Source organism: Scleropages formosus, chromosome 21 (genome assembly GCF_900964775.1).
Source record: "Scleropages formosus chromosome 21, fSclFor1.1, whole genome shotgun sequence".
NCBI lineage: Eukaryota > Metazoa > Chordata > Actinopteri > Osteoglossiformes > Osteoglossidae > Scleropages > Scleropages formosus.
The window spans coordinates 17,504,414-17,526,016 of NC_041826.1; the positions used below are offsets into that span (position 1 = coordinate 17,504,414).

Consider the following 21,603-nt stretch of genomic DNA (forward strand, 5'->3'; position numbering starts at 1 on the left):
TAAGAGATAGGTGTGTGATGCGATGGGCAACACGGTGCGCAGGGGGATCGCTCTTCTCCTGGACCAGACCCGCGTCCGAAGTGTCCAGAACTCCGCCACAGGTGGGTCGCAGTCTCTGGTGTTTATGCGTTTTTGTTCAGCACTTAACGAGTTAAATTTTTCTCTTGGGAGACATTACATTTCACCAGTGGTCTAATAATATTAAGACTGATTGATTGATCACTTATTTTCCTCAAGATAATGCTCTTACAGTGTCCCACAGCCTAATATATACTTCTATATTGCTGCATTGCATATGATAGCTGTGTAAATCTGTTTAAAACACGCTTTTTTTTTTTTTTTTCTCGATGGGTCCAGGGCAGAAGCGCAAATATAACATCTTTCAAACAGTAGTTTTATTAATGTGACTTCTTGTCTTCGGGGGACATTCTTGTTTTCAACGGTCAAGTATCAGAAGCATATAATCCTCACTTGTCGCATAACTCGAGACACAAACCTGTTCTGGTTTTGTTTGTGATTTGTGAAATACTGATTTGTATCGTCTCCAGATGAACAAAAGACAAATCACAATAGAGCGAGCAGTTTCCAGTCGCAGCCACCAGGGCGCGCTGTTGCACAGAAAATGGGCTCTGCGTGGCGGACTCAGACCGTTAAAGAGTCGATAAAATTGATTTTAAAATGCAGAACGTTTACTCTTGTTAACACTTAATTGTATACCCTGAATTTATGCAGGAATCCTCAAAGGTGTTGGAATCCTGCGAGCAGATTGAACTGTGAGCCACTTTATAACCGCATGTTCTCTCCGGCTTGGCGCATTGGCCTGGCTGTGGTCCATGTGAGACCCGGTATCAAAACCATAACCATAGCTGCATGGCTTTAAAAGACTTTTCGGGGGGCAGTCTGCCAAATTGCTGGGTTTCTCAACAAAAACCTCTGTACCTATGAATGAACGGAAAGACTATGGGCACCATGTGTTTTGTGTTGATTGAGCTGCAGAAGACTCAAATGACCAGGAGCTCTCAAATCCACAAACCCCTGGACGAAGAGGTGGGACTCAGCCAGGGGTGAAGAATGGCGAGGAACTTGTGAAACAATTTCTTTGCCAGAGCAATGTGGTGATCTTCACAATGACATCCTGCACAAGGTCCACACAGGTAACAATGACTCTATCAAAACCACATTTTTACCAGCTGTCCCATTATGCATGTAAATGTAAACTTTTTCAGAATGACAGCTAATTTATATTTACATATTTAATTTTTCTGAAATATCCAGCCAGGTTGTATCTCACTTTAAATCTTGCTGGAGGCATCAATCCCACATACTATTATAGAATATTCCTGCTACTTTTACCAATCCAGAAGAAAATTGTGTGTAAGTTAGTGCATGAATGGTTTTATATGAAAACATTCTGCAGCTTCATACCCTAGTAAACCAAACAACACATTTTCTTGGGGGGCATCCGTATATGTGCATATTTCTACTGATGAGTCCTGTTTGGTCTATGTGAATCAAGCTGTAGCCAACTCTCCGACTTCAACCATGTCTCCTCCTTGGGGGTTTTCTTTCTTTGAACCGTTGGGAGGTACCCAGGCCAATGGTCCTAACTGAGATGACACTTTTCTTTCACGTAGGTGACCGACATTCTTGCCACCATGGGTGTCCCTCACGTCTGCGTAGAGCTTGATAAAAGAGGTAATCTCCAATTGTATGAAACAAGAACCCCATGAAAACAGGAGTTCAGGACTAGGTTATAGAGGGGCAGTGCAGTACAGAGGTGTAAAAACAATGTAAACCAATACAGTAGTGCAAGCTGTCTTTTTCAGTATCTGTTTCTGTGTTTACTTACAATATTTAGTGGTTTGGTGTCCTGTCAAGGGTATAACTTCACTTCTGGCGTAGGCTCCAGACTACAGTGACCCTGACCAGGACAAATGATTGCTGAAAATTGGAGGGAGAAAAGATTAAGAAAAAATAGCCATTTTGGTAATAATTACAGGGGCCTTTTCAACATGGGTTTTATGAACATGCCAGTAACCAGTATACTTATGAACCCTAACCACAAAAAGGTACAAAGACAAATGTATTCAATAAGCTCAGAGGTTTTGACTCAGCCTTAATTACCTTGGCACTTTTTTTTTTTTTTTTTTTAAAACTGTCACTCTTTATGCTTATGGGGCATATCAGCATTGTGTAGATATGTTTTTACTCCACTTCCTGTTGTCAGGTATGTAAGAGGTAGGTACACTCTTCAGTTCAGCGGTGTGTGGATTGTTGTGGGGGTGTTTTGCATGTCTTGCTGTGATCCAGAAGGACTAAATTCCTGATGCAGCTGTTTGAACTTTGTGTGTGTATATTGTGTGTGTGATCCTAGGAGACAAACAGGAAATCCAGCATGGCCTGTGGGTGCTCACCCAGCAGAGAGAGCTGCCCTTTGTCTTTGTGGATGGGAAGTATTTTGGAGGTGCTGAAAAGTTTGTGCAGGTACCTGTATGAAGACTACCTTTTATTAATTTCTCACACATTTGCGTACTATCAGTGACTAACATAAGTATACCATCTATTTTCAAGGTGGGAGATGGGACATGTTAGAATACAGAGATTGAGAACTTCAGACTTTTTAAAGACTTTGAAATCCCATAAATAGTGATGTTTTTAGTCTTCATGGGAACACATTTCTCTTTAGTGAAATATGTCTTTGTGTGGAATTGTTTCCAGTTTTTAACTGCAAACTTTTGCACAGCGCTAACCATGTAGGCACACAGAACTGTGGTCCCTGTCTACACCTGCATGATGAAGTGAAATAAGGCCATTTCTGACCATTTTTGCTGAGCAGCTGCCAAGCTGAGCGGTGGCTGCACTGCTTGTGGCCCCAGGTGATGACTAGATTAAATCCTTGGCACACCGCTTCCTGTGCGTTCCTCTTGGGCACTCGTGAAAACTCAAGGGTAGGGGCTCCTGTCAAACCCTGTGACAGGGGTGGAAATAGGGGGATTAATCCTGTACCTTTTTCTAAAGGCTGATTCATGTGGCTCAAACGAGAAATGGCAGTAGATTATTAATTTTGCTGATACATTAATTTAAGCGGAATTGGCACGTATTCTTCATGATAGTGTCAGCCTAAACAGCAGCCAAGGGCAGTGCAATCCATTGTCATCATGCTGCCAGATTTATAGATGTTCAGGATGTATAGCTGGCAGTTTGACTGAATTCTAGCCTATAATGTACAGCAACCTTCATCTGGAGAGCCTACAGTTGGGTTGAGTCCACTTAAGATGACCTTGCACTGGAAAACAGATTTGCTGCTGAAGGGCATCCCCTGACTTGTCATGCCCCCCCACCGCACAGGCACAAAGAGATGGGACATTGAACGAGATCCTCAGAAGGGGACTGAGGTACGACTATGACCTGGTGGTGATCGGCGGGGGGTTGGGAGGGCTGGCGGCAGCCAAGGTGTGTCCCGCACTTTGCTTCCAAGCACATGGTTACACACTGTCTTTCTCTGTGTTCCCAGAATTGTTTAAATGTGACTGTAGCCTCCTTCTCCCCAGTTATTCATCCATGATCTAACAACAAATACTATTGTCCTTTCTCATGTTGAAAGATTAGTGCATAGGAGCATAGTGTAGGATAGTACTGTGGTAAGTTGCTGGTAAGTCTGGAAACAAAGTCTGATGCAAGAGAATGTAAGGAGGTTGCTTTTGTCCTGAACTGAGGTCACCTCTCTGTCTCTGTCAATTTCTCAAAATGGTGGCTCACAGGAAGCTGCTAGCTTTGGCAAGAATGTCCTTGTCCTCAATTTTGGAGGTACTAAATGTGGTAGGTGCCTTTTGCCTGTTTGGTGTCATAATCACTGCCATTTTAATTTGTTTGTAACAAAGGGTAGATGCACTGTGTAGATGCACTGTGTAAATTGTGTTGCCCTGGAGGTGTTTGATTAATGGCTGTTTGGTTGTGGGACAATCCCCTCCATCCTCACCAGGTCTTGGGGGCACTTGTATCAACGTGGGCTGCATTGCAAAGAAGCTAATGCACCAGGCTGCTCTTCTGGGGCAGGCGATCCAGGATTCCAGCAACTTTGGCTGGGAGTTCAACAAACAGGGTGAGTGGTACACACCAGTGTGTACCTTCTGTTCCACCAATTAATGTCACTCCTTGGACACATGATGCCCCCCCAGTGGCCTGATGATACAGAACAGGTCTCCTTTCTTTTTGGTCAAATATTTAAACTTTTTGTCTATAGTCGATGAAGTGAGTATTTCATAGGATGAATCTCTTCAAAGTACCAGCCTCGCTAATTAGAAGATCAGGTGTTCCCAGGTAGAAAGTAAAAAGTGGATCAATGTAATGTGGAAAAAAAAAAATTAATGTGGGCTGTAAATGTGTAAATTAGCTGGAGTAACACGTTTACTCTTTGATGGAGTGGTGTCCTGTCCACGGAGTACGGTTGACAAAATGTATGTTTACTTTCTCTTTGCAACAGTATATCTGAACAAGAATATAAATATGTGACAAATAGATCAAAGCACAGAGAATGGTGAAGGCAGGAAATTTACAGAGATGGGGGGGGGGGGATACCCTTACTGTCCTTTCTCTTGGCCTACTTACTGCACCTGGCTGCACTTTGAAGAGGAATGTATAGAGGTTCAGTTCAAGCAAGTCCCAAGTGCTATTCACATCTATTTAAAACTTAATTCAAAATGCATATAACAAAAAATCCACACTCTGAGGTTTGAGTTTATATGCATGTTTTTATTTCTGCATCAGCTTCCTTTACGGTTGCGTTTTTGTTGTCCCCTGAAGTGTCCCACAACTGGACGTGCATGATGGAAGCAGTGCAACTACACATTAAAGCAATGAACTGCAGCCATCACAAGCAGCACCTGCAGGACAGCAGGGTCACCTACCTGAATGCCCTTGGAGAGCTGGTGGCACCGCATACTGTTAAGGTGGATGGTCAGGGTTGGTTTGGGGGTGGGGCATTGGCTGAAGTATAGGCTGCTTAGAAAAGCCGGAGGAATAGAAAATTTTAAATTAATCCAAAAAAACTTGTTTTTCATTGTTACTATAATGACACCTCTTGTTATGGTCCAAATGAATCCAGGCTTTATTCTGTTGAGGGTTGGCACTAGAGGAGAATCTCTCGGTTCTTTCCTGTATTTCTCCTCTAGACAACAGATACAAAAGGGGCAGCGATGTGTCACTCTGCAGCCGTATTCATCATTTCTACTGGAGAAAGCCCCCGATACCTGGGGATCCCTGGAGACAGGGAGTTCTGCATCACCAGGTGAACTGATATGCCACTGCCAAGGCTACTGTTTCACAGGAAGTGACTCTATGTGCTGCACGTGTTAGCCATGTTGTGTATTTGTAAACAAGTTCACTAAATGCATTTCTTTGAATTATTGAATTTAATGTCTGCTAGATATTCTCCCTATCTCTTTCCAAAATTTAAGAAAGCCTTGAAGTACAAACCAATTCAGTATGAGGAAAGTCAGAAATCTATTGTGATTAAACTAAAATGCATTGTGCAGAGAGTCACGTGAATCTCTAAAGAGTGGAGAAAAATATACAACTCCGGAGTCTTATGTTTTATGCTCCCCTAGCGATGACCTGTTCTCGCTGCCACACTGTCCCGGGCACACGCTTGTGGTGGGAGCATCTTACATGGGCCTGGAGTGTGCAGGCTTTCTGGCTGGCCTGGGCCTACCAGTCACGGTCATGGTGCGCTCGATCCTGCTACGTGGCTTTGATCAGAAGATTGCTGAGAGGATAGAGGAACACATGGTCAACCAGAGGATCAGCTTCTTGCGGCCTTTCGTCCTCACTAAGGTCAGCCGGTGCAAGTGCTGAGCACAGCAAATGGAGGGTGATGGCCGGCTTCAGCGTCGCCCGTCAGTAACGGTCATCGCAGGAACGGGTCCTACAGGGTTAACATTTTACTTTGTAACCTTTTGAGCTGAAAGGACACGGGAGTTGATTTAAATATTGGTGGGGGAAGACCATATTTCATATCGCCCCATGCCTTCCGGCTTGCAATTTTCTGACTTACAATTTTTACATATTTCACTGAACAGGAGCTTTTGAGATATGATGGTCAACTGGAAATGCTGAACTGTGTGTGGAATAGTGTCAGTCTACCTTCCTCTCTCTCTTTCACTTTCTTCTGCCTCTTAGGTTGAAAAGATTCAAGAAGGCAGTCCTGGGAAACTGAGGGTGACCGCATTGTCAAGTGATGGAAAGGAGACATTCGAAGGGGAGTTCAACACTGTCAGTGAAAGGAGCACATTTGCATATGTGCATAGGACAGAAATAAATGTACAGTTTAATGCTGGGAACAGTTAAAGAAATTAGCTCAAACATGCCATTCATTGTGACTACAATTACATAGTGTAATGTGGGGGGTGTCCAATTGGTGGGGTTTTTTTTTTGGGGGGGGGCAAGGGCCAAAATCATGAATGTAAATTGGTTTCATGGTTACACGTGTGTAAATCACACACCTACTGAATCAAATGTCTAAATTTAAAATTTGTACAATGCAGCAGTATTAATTGCATCACCTGCTTTATCAAGGCAATATCTTATTTGTCTAATGTAGAGTGACAGGATACTTGTTAGAATTTTACAAGAATTATGTCTTACACCAAACAAGTGCTGGCAACACAATGGACATTGTACTCCAGTAATTATATAAACTACACTATCTTCATAAACTTCATTTTGAATGTTCTCAACGCTTGTGGCTAACTGGTCAATACGGCAGGCTGTTTGGAAACAGGCACTTCAAGCAAGTATTTGTATCTCCTAACCACTGCACATGTCTTATCAGCAGCTAGAAAGAGAGTTTGGTGGAGGATATTCCCAATAAAGGAGGTTCTACTGTTCCGCAAAGATATGTCAATGTAAAATAACGAGAGTCTTATTTAACAATCTTATTTTGACTTGAGGACGATCAGATCATGTTTTAGAAGCCATTTATGCAGAAACGGATCATTCTAAAAGATTAACAAACTGTTTTTCACAACTTCAGCAAGTATTAATTTACAAATGTTCCTGTGGATACTCCTGGCATGACCCATCATGTTGTCAACCCTGTTCAATATTGCACTTTTCTAGGTATTGCTAGCCATAGGGAGGGAAGCTTGCACCAGGAACATTGGCCTGGACCACGTAGGGGTCAAGTACAACCCAAGGTGAATTATGCTATGTTTAGGTTAGGATTCACGGAAGTGTGCATTTGAAACTGAAAAGCAAGATTTGTTTAGAGGTGTGAGACCATGTGACATCATCCTTAATTGAAAGAATCAGTTAGCAGGCAATACATAAGTTTGAACTGTTGCTTTGCATTCGAAAGGTCCAGGTTCAGATCCCACCTCCTACTGTGGTGTCTTTGATTGAGATACTTAATCTGAATTTCTCCCCTAAAGAGGCAAATTATTGTAAATAGCTTAGTTTACAAACCATACATTGCAGGTCAGCTTTTTAGAAAAGCATCAGCTTAATGGATAAATAATTAAAGGATAATTAGACCATGCAGTCAAAACTGTTCTACTCCAAGTTTTACTACATAGAGTGCTACACCATTTCATGTTGTCTCTAATAGGCAGTACCACTAAAAGGTAGTGCCACTAGAACAGCAATGGTGGAAAACTGGGACTTGGTGTCAGTGTATCTAGTACTCTTTGGAGAATAACGGTGAAGACTGCACTGTTGTGGGTTCAAAGCCCTAGAGAAAAATTACTTTTACTATTCTCTCAGGTTTGCTTTAAAAATGCATTTAACAAATGTTTGAAGTAAACAAGTTGCTATAATACATGATTAAAATGTTCTTGAAGACAGAAGGCTTTGAAAGGTACACACACATTGATTTTATGACTCCCCTGCAGTCAAACATACTGTGCATCTTAAGCATAAAGATGGTCATACATCCTTTGGACCATGACCAGCTTGTCTCTCACTGTAGGACAGGAAAGGTCCTGGTGGATGAGGAGGACCGGACCAATGTGGGACACATCTTTGCCATCGGTGATGTTCAGAAGGGCAGGTTGGACCTCACACCAGTGGCTGTCCAAGCGGGCCGGTTGCTGGCCCGTAGGCTCTATGGGAGACAGAGGACCAAGGTAGCATCTAGAAAAAGAATACATTCGTACAGGCTCACATGTGCATTCCTTAGAGGTGATCCTCCCTGTAATTAATGACATAGACACATGTACAGATACCTAAAAACTGTTGATAAAGTTAGCAGCATTACCCACACTTCCATGTCCATTTGACAGTGTGACTACATCAACGTTCCCACCATGCTCTTCACCTCCATGGAGTATGGAGCTTGTGGTGTGTCAGAGGAGAGAGCCAGTCAAATGTATGGAGAGGAAAACATTGAGGTATGATCAGTACTTTACGACTGCTGCGTACTAAACAACCTCTGGTTTGTGTCCAAAAAATTAAACTCTGTTTGCCATAAACAATTACAGCAGCTCTGTTGCTGCTAATATTTTGATTTAATTTTTTTCTCCAGTAAATATTTAGGAAATTCATTCATCCGGTAACCTTTGTGTAATTATTTATAGGAATTTCAATAATGATGGCACAAGTGTTACAGCTTTAGTGTTGAGGTGTAGCAATGGATTCCGAACATGCACTTTATTAGCCTTAACTGTACCCAGGGGTTGACACCCATCTCTTTTAGTGCTTTTCATTTCACAGAATAATGACGCTATTTGTGGCGGAAAGGCGTCATTAAGGAGATTCTTATTCTCTTTATTTCTTCCTCCGATCATGGTTTGAATTTCTCCATCTGAGTTCACGCTCCTCTGTGGAATTAATTGCTACAGCATTACTGAATTCCCAACACCATAAAAAGAAAACAAAGAAGAAAGGAAAAGAAAACCACCATGTCTGTTCTGCACTTGTTCATTCAGGCCTTCGGGCTTTTCTGGAACATTCTCTGCAGGTGTACCACAGCAACTTTTGGCCACTGGAGTGGACAGTGCCTGGCAGAGACAAATATGCCTGCTATGCCAAGGTCATCTGTCACATACCTGACAGTGTAAGCAAGCCGTCTGCCGGGCTCTTGAAAAATGGCTATTGTTCCTAACAGTCAGCAATCTGACCAAACTCCGATAACATTTCGATTTGAATAAGGCTGGATGATAATGATGCCGCTTGTCATTAAAACTAGAGCTGTTAATACTGGATGGGAAAGAAAGAAAAAAGAAACCTGATCATACGTTGCAAAAAAACTATGTAGTTTCTATTCTGAATAGAATAGAATAGCTTGTCACGGTTTGTCCATAACAAACACCATGTTCATGCATAAGGGTGTCCATCAGTGCACTTGGCACCAGGACACCCTAGGTCGGAGGTCGATGATCGACTTTGTAGTCGTTTCTTCTGATCTTCGGCCATATGTCTTGGACGCTTGGGTGAAGAGAGGGGCTGAGCTGTCAACTGATAACCACTTGGTGGTGAGTTGGATTCGAGGGCAGGGGAAAAAGCTGGACAGACCTGGCAGGCCCAAACGCATAGTGAGGGTCTGTTGGGAACGTTTGGCGGAGGCCCCTGTCAGAGAGATCTTTAACTCCCACCTCCGACAGAGCTTCAACCAGGTCCCGAGGGAGACTAGGGACATCGAGTCCGAATGGACTATGTTCCACACCTCCATTGTCGGGGCGGCGGTTCGGAGCTGCGGCCATAAAGTCCCCGGTGCCTGTCGCGGCGGCAATCCCCGAACACGGTGGTGGACACCGGAGGTAAGGGATGCCGTCAAGCTGAAGAAGGAGTTCTATCGGGCCTGGCTGGCTCATGGGACTCCTGAAGCAGCTGACTGGTACCGACGGGCCAAACAGAGCGCGGCTCTGGCAGTCGCCGCGGCAAAAGCTCGGGCTTGGGAGGAGTTCGGTGAGGCCATGGAGGAAGACTTTCGGTCGGCCTCAAAGAGATTCTGGCAAACCATCCGGCGACTCAGAGGGGGGGAAGCAGTGTTCCGCCAACACTGTTTACAGTGGAAGTGGTGCGCTGCTCACCTCAACTGAGGATGTCCTCGGGCGGTGGAAGGAGTACTTTGAGGATCTCCTCAATCCCTCCGACACGCCTTCCGTAGAGGAAGCTGAGGCCGGGGACTTGGAGGGGGACTCGTCTATTACCCTGGCTGAAGTTGCTGAGGTAGTCAAAAAAACTCCTCGGTGGCAAGGCTCCGGGGGTGGATGAGATCCACCCCGAGTTTCTCAGGTCTCTGGATGTTGTGGGGCTGTCTTGGTTGACACGCCTCTGCAGCATCGCGTGGAGTTCGGGGACGGTGCCTCTGGACTGGCAGACCGAAGTGGTGGTCCCTCTTTTTAAGAAGGGGGACAGGAGATTGTGTTCCAACTATAGGGGGATCACACTCCTTAGCCTCCCTGGGAAAGTCTATGCCGGGGTACTGGAGAGGAGAATCCGACCGATAGTCGAACCTCAGATACAGGAGGAGCAATGCGGTTTTCGCCCTGGCCGTGGAACACTGGACCAGCTCTATACCCTCACTAGGGTGTTGGAGGGTTCATGGGAGTTTGCCCAACCAGTCCATATGTGTTTTGTGGACCTGGAGAAGGCATTCGACCGTGTCCCTCGTGGCATCCTGTGGGGGGTACTTCGGGATTATGGGGTTCAGGGCTCGTTGCTACGTGCTGTTCGTTCCCTGTATGACCGGAGCAGGAGCTTGGTTCGCATTGCCGGCAGTAAGTCAGACCTGTTCCCGGTGCATGTTGGACTCCGCCAGGGCTGCCCTTTGTCACCGATTCTGTTCATTATCTTTATGGACAGAATTTCTAGGCACAGCCAGGGAACGGAGGGTGCCTGTTTTGGTGGCTGCAGGATCTCGTCTCTGCTTTTTGCGGACGATGTGGTCCTGTTGGCTTCATCGAATCAAGACTTACAGCGTGCACTGGAGAGGTTTGCAGCCGAGTGCGACGCGGCGGGGATGAAAATCAGCACCTCCAAATCCGAGACCATGGTCCTCAGTCGGAAAAAGGTGGATTGCCCCCTCCGGGTTAGGGGGGAGCTCCTCCCTCAAGTGGAGGAGTTTAAGTATCTCGGGGTCTTGTTCACGAGTGAGGGAAAAATGGAGCGGCAGGTTGACAGACGGATCGGTGCGGCGTCCGCAGTAATGCGGTCATTGTACCGGTCTGTTGTGGTGAAGAAGGAGCTGAGTCGTAAGGCGAAGCTCTCAATTTACCGGTCGATCTACGTTCCTACCCTCACCTATGGTCATGAACTCTGGATCATGACCAAAAGAATGAGATGGCGGATACAAGCGGCAGAAATGAGTTTCCTCCGCAGAGTGGCTGGGCGCACCCTTAGGGATAGGGTGAGGAGCTCAGTCACCCGGGAGGAGCTCGGAGTAGAGCCGCTGCTCCTCCGCATCGAGAGGAGCCAGTTGAGGTGGCTCGGGCATTTGTTCCGGATGCCTCCTGGACGCCTCCCTGGGGAGGTGTTCCGGGCATGTCCCACTGGGAGGAGGCCTCGGGGCAGACCCATGACACGTTGGAGAGACTACATCTCCCAGCTGGCCTGGGAACGCCTTGGGGTTCCCCCAGAGGAGCTGGAGGAGGTTTGCGGGGAGAGGGAAGTCTGGGGGGCTCTGCTTAGACTACTGCCCCCGCGACCCGGTCCCGGATAAGCGGAGGAAGATGGATGGATGGGTGGTTCTATTCTAGGTACTGACCTGGTCAACATGAAAATCTTGAGAGCAAGAGAATAAAATAGTGTTGGAAACAGGCTGTAGTGACATGTAAGTCTGCGAATTGTTTCCCCACCCAGGAACGTGTGGTTGGGGTCCATGTCCTGGGGCCCAATGCTGGAGAGATTGTTCAGGGGTTTGCCGTGGCCCTTAGGTGTGGCCTAACCAAGGAGCAGCTGGACTCCACCATCGGTATTCACCCTGTGTGTGCAGAGGTCCGTAATGCAAGTTGGAGGTTCGCCTCTGCTCTTATTTACCCTGTACTGTGCAAGACAGAGCAGCGCTGCATATTCAGTTCGCTTCACCCTATATGGAAATATTTCCTCGATGGCCTGTGAAAGGCATACCTTTCCTGCCACCTTTCAGTATGACACAACATCAGCATCTGCCCCAAGCTGCTTTTCCTCAGATGTTTGAGCTGTTTCTCAGGTTGTCGAGATCAACTGTAATACCTAAATACCTCCCTAGCTTAGGCTCTAAGCCTTTGTTGCCCATGGTTCTATGTGAGCTGGAGAGCACCCCCATTTTTTCCCTTCCCCCCATGGTTGTCTAGGGAATCGCACCTGCTCTTCTCACCCCATTACTCACACCTGCGGTGCCTGCATCCCCTGATTACCATACTAATGTATTGCCACCATCTGCAGACCAGTTATTTGCGTGTCCTCACCAGGGTGGTTTGTACTCTGCCGACAGTCATGCTGATGCACACAAATGGTAATGGGGTTGAGGAAACCGTCGGTCTCTGGTCCCAGGGAGTGTTGATGCTTGGGCTGAGAGGGGCTGGGGACACATTTGCATATGCGTTCCTGAGTACAAATGGCACGTTGCGGTTATTGTTAACAAACAAAATGCTAGATGTTAGAGATTAGTTTGTTTTGTTTGTAAACTGATCTTCTTTCCTGTGTTTTTTATACCACAAGGTGTTAACTGACCTAACAGTAACCCAGCGAGCCAGTGGTGCCACGGTAGTAAAAGGAACCTGCTGAGGTTAGGCTCCCTGCTGTCAACCCAAGGATACAACCTCTCCTGTTCCGTCACCTGTAAGTGTAAAACGGGATGGTTGACCCTGGAAAAGTGTGGCACAGCAGGGGGCATTGCCCTTTGTGGAATCACAGGCAGCAGAATGGCTCACGACCAATCAATGATGTCTCAGCCTGAAGCCCGACAGACGGGTGGGCAGGGACTGAAACACTGCTGCTGTACCACTGAGACACTGATCACTTTCTCTTCTCATGTTTGTTTTTGTTTCCTGGAACAGAAGATGTCACTTGTCAGATCGTATCTGTTAATTAGATTTTGCTCATTTTTGCACATCTTTGTGACCATATAGAATGTTTTTGCTTCTTTCGACTGAACCCTGTGTAGATGTTTTCAGTCACAGATATAATTTCACATACACTTAATTTACTGTAATTCAGTGTCTATATCTAGCATGTTTTTCATAGACAGAATACTGGACAGCCAATGCCAGTTGCATAACCAGAGGTGAAATGACACTTAGTGATGAAAGTGGACAGCTGAATATTTGTTACACTTTGTATACATTTCTGTGGAGCTAAGGAAAAAACAGGTACTATACTTCTGTACGCGGTAAATTCTCTGCTTTGCCCAAAATTAAGGAAAGATGAAAGCAGCTTTTGTGCGCTCAAGGAGCTTAGATGTTTCCCAAATGATAAACAAATCTCCCTTCCTGGCAAGGCAGCAGCTCCTCCTGAAATCCCAGGTGTGTGTTTCCCTCATGTTTTGAGCTAACCAGGAACACTTAAAATACCCATTCCAGTACATGCCCATTTAAACCAGAGCCTCCCCCTACACTCCCTTACTAATTATGCTCCAGATGGTCTCATTTTCTTATACAAACGGACCTGTCGCCTGCAATGCGCCACCGTCTTCATTAACTTGGGTTTGGGCCACTGAAGTTCGGTGATTAATGCCGGTTTGCAGGAGCCCCCGGGACCTGCAGTCACATGGCTGAGCTTTATTGTGCGAGATAAGCTTGTCATTCCATCCCCATCCCCCGCCTCCTGTGTATGCTCTGGTTGCCCCTAAGAGGCTGATGACACTCAGTTAGGGTGATGTATGCCATTTTGCAGAGGGTTAAACCTCAATACATATTTTATGTTCTTGCCTAACCGGAGCTGTGCTTTCCCGGTTATAAATCTTCATGGAAGAGCAAGAGGGTACTATGAGGAGCAGCAGTCCTGTCTTTTTTTTGCATCGTTTGGCATATATTTCAATATATATGCACTTTCAATATGTTGATTTGCATCCGTCTGCCAAGGCTGATTAATTGGGCTTCTTTGTCTTGTGACCACATATTGATACGTTTTTGCACACAGATGTTTGTTTCCTCTGATAAACTGTTCCATAGTAGTCCATTTAGTAAAAAACTGACACCCCGAAAACATTACACACTTATTTAAGGTCAGCCTGCCACAGCTAAGGAGCAAAACTATAATAATGTAGACACTATACAAAGTCTGCAGTACTGAGCAAGTTCTACATGCCCGATAGGACCATGATTTATCTCAAAAACTTGTTCTCTGAAGATGAGATGAGGATAGTGAAAAGTAATTACTGTGTGTGTGTGTGTGTGTGTGTGTGTGTGAGAGAGAGACAGAGGGAGGAGAGGACAGCCTGCGGTCATTCCAAAGAGGACCAAAAGCCCAAAGAAGCAGCATGGTGGTAATGAGTCCAGAACCTGCCTCAGTGTTAGGTTAACAGCATCAGGCCCTGTCAGCTGCACTGTTGTGTCCCAGCGAAGGGGCCTCTGTTTAAACTGCTCTGTCAGCCTGCCAGCAACAGACCTTCCTCCTCTTCATTAGCGATCCTCCTGCATTCCTGCTGAGATGGTGATTAAAATCAAATCAAAGCAAAGATTGGGCCTTCTAAGTGGAATCTGGGTCTCGTTTTCAGACGTGAGCTGGGCAGAGCGCGGAGTGAGGAAAAACACACAACAGGCGTACTAAGCTGGCAGTAAAGCAAGTGCGGCAACATCTCTTAGCCTTTTCTCATGTCCTCCTGCACCTGTCCCAGAGGTGCTCAACTATGAAATCTGAAGTGTCTCTTACATTACAAAACAAATAAGAAATGAAGGTTTATCCTCTGCATAAATGCGCTATACATTGAGATGACCTTTATCAGGATTTCTGTAAGGCCTAGATCTTGCAGGGTGGTATTTAGTGAGTCGATTGGCTCTGCAGAGAGCCATATATTTATATAATTCCCCTACATTAAGTACTATCTCTATGATTACTTTGTCATCTCACAGAATTATGGAAAAGTGTTTTGTTGGGACTGCGATGTTCCAACATTTAAATAGCCTTCTACCTGAACTTTTTGTAATGTTGACAGTGTACCTTTATCTGGCTGTAGGCTAGGTGTCAAATAAGCAGGCCCTCCCCAAACAGCTCATCAGTATTTATCAGTATTTTTTAGGTGAATTCCAGTTGCCGAAAAAGGTGTTTGCTTATTTTATTCCTTTTTAGAATGCCTGTCCCTCTTGAGATACTCCGCTTCCCAGATACTGTTTCTGGATGCAATGTTAGATGCACTCCATGTACTCCAGAAATAATCATGTATCACCTGATATCTAAGTACACGTGCCCAGACACTGACCAATCTGTATCAAACTTGAATCAGTTTTGCAATTGAACTGAATGTATATTTACAATGTTTCAACATTTTTTTTCTGTAAAGACAGTTTACACTAGCTTAAGGATCAGTACTCATTAAATTTCCTCGGGTTGGTAGTGCCAAAATGCACTGTGTGACAGCTGTGCTCTCTTTGTTTCTCTCGCCACACCAGTGTTTATTCCCTAATAGTCTCTCCTCTTCCTTTACTCTGTTGCCCACAGAGCTCTGCTGCAGCTCAGTTCTATCCCCTCCCCAAAAAATGAGAAACCTGGAGCGGAGCAGCAAACAAAGCTACACTAATTGAAATTCACAGTGATTAATGGTTTTGTAACACTGAGGATGAGGAGAACCCACATGTCTCACATTAGCACTTCAATAGATCCCTGTGTGTCGCAGGGCTTTATTATCACTGCTACCCCTCCTCTGTCCGCTCCATGTCACCATCAACCTGGACGCAGGTGGCCCTTGCCAGAAGAGGCCCGTCTTTGATGACACATATCCAGCTTCCTTCACAGCACATGGAATGCTACACATAAAAATACTCTTAAAACCTCATTACTGCTTTTCTTTAAGAACAGAGCTTCAGGCCACAGACATCTGCAAAGAAATATTGTTAAACATTAAGTGTGACCTGTGAGATCAGTCTTTCCAAAATTAATTAGCCACCATTAAATTTTCTATGATCACAATCAGGGGAAATAAAAAGGATTCTGTGAGATATAGCAATCAAAGTCCCTCCTGTTTTTAATTTCTTTGCGCATAATGGTGTTTTTGTGCTACTTTGTGCAACTCACAATGTAATGAGTTTGGTTGCTCAATTATATTGAAAAATGTTTAAACCAGTGCTTTATTGTCCTAGTGAAAGTCAAGGACATGCTGGTTTATGATTGTAATAAACAAGAGCTTAGCCTAAGTAACCATTTTAAGTTCTCAAGGAAGAAAAAAAAAAAAAAAAAAAAAAAAAAAAATTGGCTCACCAAACAGAGGCTCCTAAACAAATTTTGTTCTGTACATTTTATAATGCTAAACCAGAAACACCATGAACCTCCCACAGTTTCATATTCATACACTTTGATTCGTTTTTGTTTCAAGGTTTATCAGTCAGGTTTTAGAGAGGAAAAGTCATTGCTGTGTTCTTCATCTTTTACAAAGTGACATCTGTTGTGAAATGTCTGCAAAAATATGTATCAAGACAAAATGATGAAATTATATGTAAAATACTTTAATGTGGCTCTGTATATCCCATATTTATTACTATGTTGATTGTATATGTATATTTACATATAAGCATGTGTCTTTATACATGCATTTTTATTTATACACTGTATATGATAAACAGCCAGTATAATACGGTACTGAATTGTGCGCCTTTAAGCCACTTACCTTTGACCAGCAGATGTCGCCATTCCACCCAAAACGTGTGTAGGTTCTGATTTTGACCAGCTGGTTGCTGCCCAGTTTCCCACCTCAGCGCTCAGCTCGAACCCTGTACGTTTTCTGAAGGCATCATTTTATTCCCTTTCTTATGGGAATATGCACTATTTTCGGACAAATAACTCCTACCTGTCCTTTTGATTTATACACTTTCAGGTAAAGGGGGCCAATGTGTAGGACATGTCTCAAATGTTAATAAGGTCTCAATTTTGTTTATGTTATTAATGGTTACAACTGATGCTTTTCTGCATTGTCAGCTGATGGTATATGAGCCCAAACTTGCACAAAATGCCACATCCTGGCCCATCCTGGAGGAAAAGACTCCCTGGAGCGTGAGCGGACAGAACTGCGGTTCCATCCAGGTTATTTTGCACCTTGGACCCAAAGGCACGGCACACTCCCCACACAAAGCCTCTCCTGCCAGAAATGTTTGCTATGGCCTCCACCAATTCCATTTTCAGGCAAGCTTTCCGAAACAAATCAGAAGCAAAGTGGTAGAAAAGTGCATAAACCTGGTGGCCTTTTGCTGTCCTTATAGAAAGCAGCCTTCAGTCCATCTGTTTGTTAGCACAAATCTATGTGTAAAAATAAACATCCTCAATATAAAACTCAGTAACGCAGCAGCCACACTAGTGAACTGTAGAAACGGCGCAAAAACAAGATTGTATTAAAACATCCACCTGGCAGACACTTTCAGCACTGATTTCACAACCTTCTTCACATTTAGGAATTAAATGTTGTCCAAGGTGTTCCTTCTCTAATGTGGCATAAAGGAGGGGTCAGCAGTCACCGGAGTGGTTAAGGCATCAGCCTTGTGTTCAAAGGTTCCAAGTTAAAACGTCAGCGCCGACCATAGTACAACTTGAGTAGCAAGGTACCCTGAATTGCCCCACTAAAGATTACTTAGCTGTAAATGGGTAAATTAGAGCCAGCATCCTAACACAGAAGTTAAGAGTTAAGGAAGTTGCTTTGGAGAAAAGCATCAGGTTAAAAAAATTAAGAATAAATTAACTGAGAAGTCCTGGCTGGTAACGATCACCATTTTTTGCCACTATAACGAATTGCAGCCCCACACCAGATTTTGTACAGTTTGTGTGCTGTTCTTTTGGCATAATTACAGGGAGAAAAAATATGATAGCGAAGTCAAAAAGGCTGTGGGTTCGGATCCCACTGGGTAGTACTCTAAAAAACAGTCACCTGAACTAGGCAGCAGAATGGGAAAAGCAGATTAACAACTCCAAGTCGCCTCTCTGGGTTAGAGAAATTATTGTTATTAATGAATAACAACACTGGTAACACAGGGCGTAGGGAGGGGACACACCCAAGAGGGGACGCCAGTCCGCCGCAAGCGGGACTCAACCCCAGACCCACCGCACCCCCCTATAATAATAATAATAATAATAATAATGATGATGATAGAAGTGTGAACCGCATCCACGGTTTTAGGGTGAAGTTCTTGGACTTTTCTGACGGTATTCTAGGCGCGCTCATTCTACGCGTTCCGACAGGGTGAGACGCCACGCGACGCTGCTCGCGCTCTCTCACCACTCTCCACCCCCGCCGCCGAACGCGTGAGCGTGAATAGTACGGTCCGGGGAGAGGGAGGGAGAGCGAGAGAGAGAGAGAGAGAAGGACCGTGCTGAGCTCATTGAGCGCCGAGCCGCTGGCATCACCACCATCAGCAGTAGCAGCAACAGCACCACGGTCTCCGCCACGCGCCGGTGCCCCGAACCATGAAACAGACCCTCCTGGAACTGATGAGGATGAGCAGAATCTGTCGGATGATACTCGCCACTTGTTTGGGATCCTTTATTTTGGTCATCTTTTATTTCCAAAGTATGTTCCAGCCAGGTAGGACTCTTGGCTCTGCTCTGAGCCGAGCCTCACTCGTCTCATTACTGGGGGGGGGGGACAGGAACGAGGGGGCGCTCGCCTGCTGGTCCTCGGACCCGTGTCATTGACGGCGTGTGTGAAGCCAGGGGCGCCGCGTAAAAGAGCGGCGAGTTCTTCTCAACCTCTGAGTGCAGAAGTCCATTCGGACTCACCGGCGAACGGCGACACACCGCTTTGCTTCGTCTCGTACCGGCTTGGGGTTCGCTGCTCGGGGCGGAGGAGGAGACACAGCTGACTGGGCTTTCCCCAGTTTGCCCGCGGCGTTACCGGGTTTTTCCTCGTGCTCGAAGCGAAGCCACAAAGGCGGTGTGTGTGTCTCTCACGCGGCACGGTCATTGTTTCCACTCACCAGCTCCGTCCTCAAGTTGCTTCGCGCTTCTGTCTCTGCCGCTTGTTAGAACACGATTTTCGCACATCTGCGCGCGCGCGTCACCGGCTGTTTGGCGCAGCGCTGAGACGGTCGCGGGTCGGTTCATCAAATCAGTCAGTCAGCCAATCAATTCGGAGAAGCGGAGCGCGTGCCGGTGCACTACTTGCGCCGGCGTCGAGACCAAACGAGCACGAGCATGAAGCTGGATTCTTCTCGTCAGGGCAACCCGTTTGGGCCGTTCTCGGACCGAGCCTACGTTTCGCTGCCTCAAGCACCAAACGTCAAAACTATAAAAATGTGTTTTTAAAAAACAAAATTCTTTGTAATTTGTCTTTAAGTTAGAGCTTAACATCGGTAAATTGAGCTGCCTCCTCGGTGTTCTTCTGGAAAAAAAATCCACACTCTCTCTCTGCTACTCCGGCTTTCCTTTCGTTGTTATTTTTAACTACGGGCAGTGTAATTTCAAATTTTGCAGTAAAAAATGCTGACTTGTTACTACGATTTCCTACAGGTATTCACTCGTGTGACTGAGTTTCAAACATTATATCATCACGGCTTTTTTTTTTTTGTATATTAAAATTGTCCATAAGACAAAATAGCCGAACCAACTGACAAAGACTTTCGAGGGAAAGATACATACACATTTACTAAATGATTTAGTGAAGACTAAATATTTTCACACCGAGAAAACTTCCTGAATCGGTTTTCCAGAAGGATTGGGGGGAGGGACGAAAGCAAAGGTTAAACCGTATTTCTCTCAGTAGTCTCTACGTCAGGTAGATGTTTAGACTTGTACGTGTGTTTCGTGTTGGTGTAAATGTGTTTTTGTGCGTCCCTCGTGTGTGTGTGTGTGTGTGTGTGTGTCTGTACAACCCAAGCACCAAAGACACTGATGAATGTTCTGTTATTTGATTTGGTGTACGTATAGTGTGTGAGTGACAAAGAGTGTATATGGATGAGTGACCCAGTGTAAGTAGTGTATCTAGCAGTGTAAGTCACCACGGTGAATAAGGTGTTTGGGCTGATAGCACTACATAGTATCCATTGCAAGTCGCTTTGGAGAAAAGCGTCTAAATAAACAATGTACGTCAGAGTCTCGGCCAAGTCACGGTTCATGTGTTAATTTACAGCAGAACAATGATGTTGTGAACCTCTTATGAAGACCGTTTCAGCTATCCCCAAACCTTACGCGAAACCAACGTGATAAAGAGCAGCGTGTGAAGTACGCCGAGGGCCGTCGCACCAGTATGCGTGCGGTGATGAGAAGAAGCTCTTTCAAGATATCTGGGTAGGGTGTTGGGCAGAGGGACCATAGGGTGACCCAAGGAAAATGAAGGTTGTGGGGTCTAGCATAATTGTACCATCAGCCCATGCTGCAGATTCCTGCTGGAGGGTGACTGTCGGGTGCGGTCGTTGTGGAGATGTTATGAAAAGGGTTTAGATGTAGAGATGTCCAGGTGTTCGCCAAGCTTGGCATTCAGACTGCAAACGTTTTATCGCCGATCGAGGTGACATCATCAGTGCTCAATGTGTGAAAAGGGTTTGTTTCCAGCGTTTGGGTCAAGTTGCTGGTATTGAGCTGGTCTTTGCCTCTGTGCTTCAGGAGAAGAGCCTGTGCTAGAAATTGAATGTGATTTAATGAGTGCTACGTGAAGGTAGGTGCCCTATAATGGTGGTGGGTTGTAGCTGTGTTTAAAATCTTTTTTTTTTTTTATATATATATATATATATATATATATATATATAGCACCCTTTCCAACAAATGGTCCCTCAGAGTTCAATATGGTTAGTTGCACTAAATGCAAGAAACTCTAACATAAAGGGTGCTGAGACATTTGGGCCCGTTGTAACTCTTCGGTAGGAGGAGAGTGTAGTTGGATTCCCCAGGGGTGTGAAGCAGTTCTGGTGTGGTAGGTATGTCAATTCAGGCAGAAAGAGAGCCCGTTTTGCTAGAGATGTTTGCCCCAAAGCTGTGGAGATCCAGGGAGCTGCTGGAGGACGGGTTTGGTCTAGTGCACGCTGTTGATTCACTCATCTCCTATTCTCATCATTCAGTCTGATGTAACTTTTACACCCCCTCCCCTTCAAAATACTGGAGAATTGTTGCACTAAGCAACTCTTGTTTATTTACAAGAGCGAAGTTAGCACTTTTTTTTTTAATCGATTAGCACCTAAGATACTGTGAAGTTTCAAGCGTGGGTTTGTAATCTTTTGTGCAGCATCCTGTGTGCTGCCATTTTCCATACAATCCAATGTAGCTCAGTGTCATCCTGCACACATGCACAACTCAAGCTGCTGATGTACTGAAGTTGTGTACAAGCACAAGCAAAAATGGGGACATAGTGAAAGTTCAAAGGCATATGCAAACCACATAAGAGCTCTGTCTTGTGCTCTCTCTCCAATATATATATATAAAATATGCATGCAAGGGGGGTGTGGTGGCGCAGCAGGTTTGGCCAGGGCCTGTTCTCTGGTGGGTCTGGGGTTCAAGTCCTGCTTGGGGTACCTTACAATGGACCGGTGTCCCGTCCTGGCTGTTTCCCCCCCTCCAGCC

The 21,603-nt window shown here is 45.2% G+C and overlaps 2 protein-coding genes across 5 annotated transcripts in view; both read left to right on the plus strand.

Annotated features, from left to right (window-relative positions):
* The first annotated feature begins 1 nt into the window (after window position 1).
* LOC108920967 (thioredoxin reductase 1, cytoplasmic-like) lies at window positions 2–15,477 on the plus strand. 3 transcript variants are annotated; one of them, XR_003797193.1, is made up of 18 exons: window positions 2–101; window positions 997–1,154; window positions 1,635–1,695; window positions 2,375–2,484; window positions 3,349–3,453; window positions 3,762–3,819; window positions 3,983–4,102; window positions 4,804–4,949; window positions 5,172–5,287; window positions 5,607–5,832; window positions 6,178–6,270; window positions 7,117–7,193; window positions 7,964–8,120; window positions 8,277–8,384; window positions 8,954–9,049; window positions 11,797–11,931; window positions 12,637–12,756; window positions 14,327–15,477. XR_003797193.1 is itself a non-coding variant. In XM_018730126.2 (17 exons), exons 1-17 carry the CDS (start codon window positions 23–25, stop codon window positions 12,700–12,702), a joined length of 1,911 nt encoding a protein of 636 aa, XP_018585642.2. In that variant the 5' UTR covers window positions 2–22; the 3' UTR covers window positions 12,703–15,477. The 3 variants fall into 3 exon arrangements, 2 of the variants coding, with proteins under 2 accessions (XP_018585642.2, XP_018585641.2); XM_018730126.2 differs by having other exon boundaries at window positions 12,637–15,477; XM_018730125.2 differs by lacking the exon at window positions 14,327–15,477 and having other exon boundaries at window positions 11,797–12,713.
* A 2,932-nt stretch (window positions 15,478–18,409) lies between these two features.
* Window positions 18,410–21,603, plus strand: part of chst11 (carbohydrate (chondroitin 4) sulfotransferase 11) — a 62,966-nt gene continuing 59,772 nt past the window's right edge. The window contains exon 1 of one of the 2 annotated variants that reach the window (XM_018729752.2): window positions 18,410–18,637. In XM_018729752.2, coding sequence (XP_018585268.1) covers window positions 18,520–18,637 — 118 coding nt within the window. In that variant the 5' untranslated portion in view covers window positions 18,410–18,519. The remainder of the gene's footprint in view (window positions 18,638–21,603) is intronic. The other variant, XM_018729753.2, reaches the window with a different exon arrangement.

What these genes read in the sequence shown, in the direction of transcription:
- LOC108920967 (XM_018730125.2), top strand. Translation starts at nt 23, where the DNA reads ATGGGCAACACGGTGCGCAGGGGGATCGCTCTTCTCCTGGACCAGACC. An exon ending in TGTCCAGAACTCCGCCACAG is followed by an intron (nt 102 to 996) that starts GTGGGTCGCAGT and finishes ATTGAGCTGCAG; the next exon opens with AAGACTCAAATGACCAGGAG. An exon ending in ATGGGAGACAGAGGACCAAG is followed by an intron (nt 8,121 to 8,276) that starts GTAGCATCTAGA and finishes TCCATTTGACAG; the next exon opens with TGTGACTACATCAACGTTCC.